At 41.8% G+C, this 4,915-nt stretch overlaps 1 protein-coding gene across 1 annotated transcript; it reads right to left on the reverse strand.

Annotated features, from left to right (window-relative positions):
* Positions 1-873: 873 nt before the first annotated feature.
* LOC146810739 (protocadherin gamma-B1-like) lies at positions 874-3,168 on the reverse strand. Its single transcript, XM_085614994.1, has one exon. It carries the CDS (start codon positions 3,166-3,168, stop codon positions 874-876), a length of 2,295 nt encoding a protein of 764 aa, XP_085471120.1.
* Between the last annotated feature and the right edge of the window lie 1,747 nt (positions 3,169-4,915).

A 4,915-nucleotide genomic window follows, 5' to 3' on the forward strand; every position in this document is an offset into this window, starting at 1 on the left:
CTGATGGGAAATGTGAGATTTTTGCTGAAATTGATTGACCTTTTGCCATTAAGAGTGGACGAGGAAGTACTGAAGCCCAGTCTTGATTATCTGAGAGCTCATTCCCACGCGGTTTGCCCATCTATGGCTTCTGCAGTGTGTACCTATGGTGCCAACGCTATCTAATCAACAGTGACATACACACTGGTATACAAGTAGCCATTGTCAATCACTGATGCTGGAGTATGAAGCAGATCTACTCTCAAATGAGAGGTACTCGGACTCAGTAATGCCGATTTGAACGATATCAGTAGAAGCCCAGTGATGCAAGGGGATGAAATGATATTCACTTTGAATTTTCTCAACAGATCTGGAAGCACATATAGGTCTCTAAAAACTGAGACACAAAACAGGGTACTAAATATGTGGGTTGCCAGGACTTGGGGACGAGAACATGGGCACTGAGAGCAAAAGGAACCCGGCAGATAATATTCAACTTAAGCCCATATTTTCAAATCGATTTTTTTTAACCTTTCGTTAAATCAATTCACACCTTACTTGTATATTTTCATTTGGATCTAGCTAGGGATTAACAGCACCAGAAATACATTTTCACCTTTGAGAAGACTGGCAACAATACCAAGCTGACAGTTCTTTAAGTTATGAAAACATGTGTTAACATCTAATTAATTAGAAGTGAACAGTAGCCATACAATGAAGAACCTTTAAACTGGTTTTAATGATATCATTTATAGAATATGACCCACAAACACCTTGTGATACACTTCACTGTCAGGCAATCAAGGGTGTTCCATATAAAAAGTAAAATCAAAGGGCCATGTTTGCATAGAAAACTACTTCAATAAAACACACACACAACTTATACAGTATTGCCTAAACTTGCCTCACCTGTTCCAAGCTTTCGTTGTCTGTATTCCTACCAAGAGACTCTTGTACAATCCCAGAATCGTTTGTGGAAAGAAGTCTTGGTTTGGGGAAAATTAACTCATTTTGGCCGGACTCCATGGCTACAGCGATCTCATAAGAGTATGGCAGCGGTAGAGTCCCATTTTGGTAGTTGGATGAGAATCTCTGGTCTATGTGGGTGTAGAGTGGAGGACACAGAGACTCGAGTATTCTGGGCTCTTTGGGTGTTCTACATCTGATAACCACTGCAACCATTAGAGTTAAAGTGAATAAAAGTGAGATTAAGGCTAAAGCTACAACTAAGTAGATCTTTAAGTTTGATTCATTGTCTGAGTTTGTCATCTCGCTGCTTAATTCCGGAAGTGCTTCTTCCATGTTTTCTGCAAAAACGATATTCACAGTAACTGTAGCAGACAGAGATGGCTGCCCACCATCCTTCACACAAATAACTATTTTCTGCTTGGTGAGATCTTTCTCGAACAAGGCTCTTGTTGTCCGTATCTCTCCGTTATGTGCCCCGATTTTAAACAGTGGTGATTCGGGGACATGAAGCAGGTGGTAGGAGAGCCATGCGTTGTGTCCAGAATCAGCATCCACAGCCACCACTTTTGTTACAAGATAATCTTGACTGGAAGAAGGGGGGACCATCTCGAATAATATCGAGCCATCTGATTCCAGAGTAGGATAGAGGATTTCAGGAGGGTTGTCATTCTGATCGATAATATACACTTTCACAGTAACATTACTGCTGAGAGGAGGCGACCCATAGTCCACGGCCTTCACCTGGAATTGAAATTCCCTGACTTGTTCAAAGTCATATGAACGCTGGGCATAGATCACTCCAGTCTGGGAGTTAATGGAAACATAAGATGGAAGGGGCGTGTCCTCCTTGAGACTATTCAATGAATATGTGACATGGCCATTTTCACCTGAATCCAGATCAGACGCATTTACCCGATAAATAGAAGCACCGGGTGCGTTGTTCTCTGGGACATAAACCTGATACGATGGCTTGATAAAAACTGGAGGGTTGTCATTTATATCGGATAATTGTAATCGGATAGTTCTGCTTGTATATAGAGAAGGGGATCCTTTGTCAGTGGCAGTGACTGTGATATTGTATTCTGGGGCAGCTTCCCTGTCCAAAGAAGTTGCAGTTACAAGACTGTAATATTTTTCCACTGATGATATTAATTTAAAAGGCAGATGCTGTGCAATATGACACCCGACCTCGCCATTATCTCCAGAATCTTGGTCGTGAACATTTATCAGAGCCACAACCGTGTTCAGCGGTGAGTTTTCTGGGACTGGATTGGTGATAGAAGTAAATGTTATTTCAGGAGCATTATCATTCTCATCAATAATATCTATCAGCACCCGACAGTGAGCAACATGTCCCCCTCCATCCTTCGCTTCCACAGACATTCTGTAAGAACTGGTCTTCTCAAAGTCGAGAAGCCCTTTAATTTTAATTTCTCCAGTTTCTGCATCTAAACTAAAAGTACTAAGCGCGTTGTCCGAGATGGTGCTGAAAGAGTAGGTGATTTTTGAATGTATACCTTCATCCTGGTCTGTGGCTTTCACCTGAAGCACCACTGAGTTACTCGCTGCCCCTTCACTGATGCTGGCTCTGTAGCTCTGCTGGACAAACAATGGAACATTGTCATTGGCATCAAGCACATTAATATTAATGTCCACGGTACTCGATCTGATTGGATCCCCTCCATCAAAAGCAGTGAGGACCAAGTGATGGTGACTCTGTTTTTCTCTGTCTAAACCCTTCTCCAGAACGAGCTCTGCATATTTGTACCCGTCATTGCTTTCGGTCTCCTCGAGGACAAAATGCTGGTTACTGCTCAGTTTATAGCCCTGCAGGGCGTTGATGCCAATGTCGGGGTCTCGGGCATTGCCTAGTGCAATGCGTGCTCCCGGCAACGTGGACTCCAAGATGTCTAAATCAACAGCACTCTTTAAAAAACTCGGGGCGTTATCGTTAATATCCTGGATTTGCACGTCCACGTGAAATATTTTCAAGGGATTCTCCACAACGGTCTGCAATTTGATGAAGCAACTGTCCGAATCCGCGCACAGCTCCTCCCGGTCGATCCTGTCATTCACGTGCAGCGTCCCCGCATTCGCGTTTAACGTAAAATACTGAGTCCCAGCAGCAGCAGAAACAACACGAACTTTCCTTTCAGACAAATCCCGCAGATTTAGCCCCAAGTCCTTCCCAAGGTTTCCAACAATTGACCCTCTCCTCATTTCTTCCGGTATTGAGTATTGTATTCGCGCTGTAACTTGTTCACAAACGATAATAAAAAGCAACAAGGACGCCAGTACCTGTCGCCAGCCTCTCAGCTCTCCTTCTCCCGGGCGGGCTCCCATTCCAGCCGTAGGCAGCTCTCCTCACCTCAGAGTAACTCTCAGTAGCATCCAGTCTCGAAGGAGTAATCCAATGAAATCAACGTGAGAAAAATAAAGCTTCACAGCACACCGAGAGCTGGTATGACCCAGAGTGAGACCTCCTAGAAATGAAACCCTGAGAAAAATTCACGCTGCATAATCCCTGCCGCTTTCGGATCGACCGTGCAATGATTACATTGTAGGAGGTGCCAGTTTCAGCTCTTACATTATATTGTATAACAGTGTCGCCATGTGGCCATATGTTAGAATTGCATCCTCGCTTCTATAAATTACAACCTTGAAATAATTTAAAGCAATGTTTTTGAGGAATATATACACGAAAAACGTTCTCTTGGACACATCCAGCATTTTAAATGATTCCCTATACAAATAATATCGACATTTAGCATGATTTACACATTTAAGGACCCATTCACAAAGTTAAACCTACACGTGTAAATGCACTGCAGGTAAATTCTGGGCCTGAAACACAAAGGTGATTTACATGCTTGTGTAAGTTCACTGCTTTTAAGTATCCACAAAAAAACGTGGAGAGTTTTACAACTCCTCACTCCCTAGAATTAGTATAAATATAGGGAAAACTCTGAACGTACAATGTGAACAATGTGAACACTGACAAGTAGCAAACTTACACAATGTGTAAGCTTATCTTTCTCAATAAGGCCCTTAGTCTAAAAGTTTTGGGTAACTTTACTACTTTTGTATATACTACATTCAAGAGTGTAAAGTTACTCAAAAGTGAAATAGGAGGTGGAGCCTCGAAAAACATCAAATATGATCATAAAGTTACTACTAGTAGCGACTTTACAACCATATTTATTGTTCCACACATTTAGTAGAGATCTCCACAATTGGGACATCGATACCCTATTTTAAAATATAGAGGATTGGCAAGACACTGAAAGGTTGAGCCAGGCTCGAGCCTGAAGCCTGGCTCTGGCTCAGCTCGAGGTCCTGTTGGAACTTCGATCCCATAACGAGCCGGGCTTTAATGGGGCTTCTGCCTGGTTCCTCTCTCAGCCAAGGATGTGACCTTATGGCCAGAGCTGCAGACATTGGAAATAGGTATCCAGGTTTGAGTTTCGTGTCGTAACAACACGTCTGATTCTGGCAAAGTCACCTACTTTCCCCAAACTTATAAACAATTAACGTGAATGGAGCTCAAGTAAAGCACACTAGATTTGTGCTATATAAAAACGGCAGGAAAATTCAGAGAGGTAAAAACAAAGCCTTAACATAAGAAAATCCAAATAAATACCCCTTTACTGGTGGATTTGCACAAATTCAATACAGAGAAGTTTGATATATCATGTCTTCACTCATTAAACTGTGATCATCGCGTATGAATGCACTTTCAAATATGTGAGTTCACAATACAAGTTGAATAAAACTCTATTGTCTTTGATTCAATAAGTTATAATGTTGCTTAATAATAATCTTGGACACATACAGTGTTTACATGACAACTATCTTCCCTCATAGTTCACTGATGGTTCATGTTAAAAACCTATCATCTTTAATAAGGGCTTCTCATTTCAGTGGTATAGTGTGATGTATTAACGTCAAAGCTGTGACAAGTTAAAGT

This window comes from Triturus cristatus, chromosome 7 (assembly GCF_964204655.1).
Source record: "Triturus cristatus chromosome 7, aTriCri1.1, whole genome shotgun sequence".
NCBI lineage: Eukaryota > Metazoa > Chordata > Amphibia > Caudata > Salamandridae > Triturus > Triturus cristatus.

Coding starts and splice junctions, on each gene's coding strand:
- LOC146810739 (XM_085614994.1), bottom strand. CDS start 3,168: ATGAGGAGAGGGTCAATTGTTGGAAACCTTGGGAAGGACTTGGGGCTA.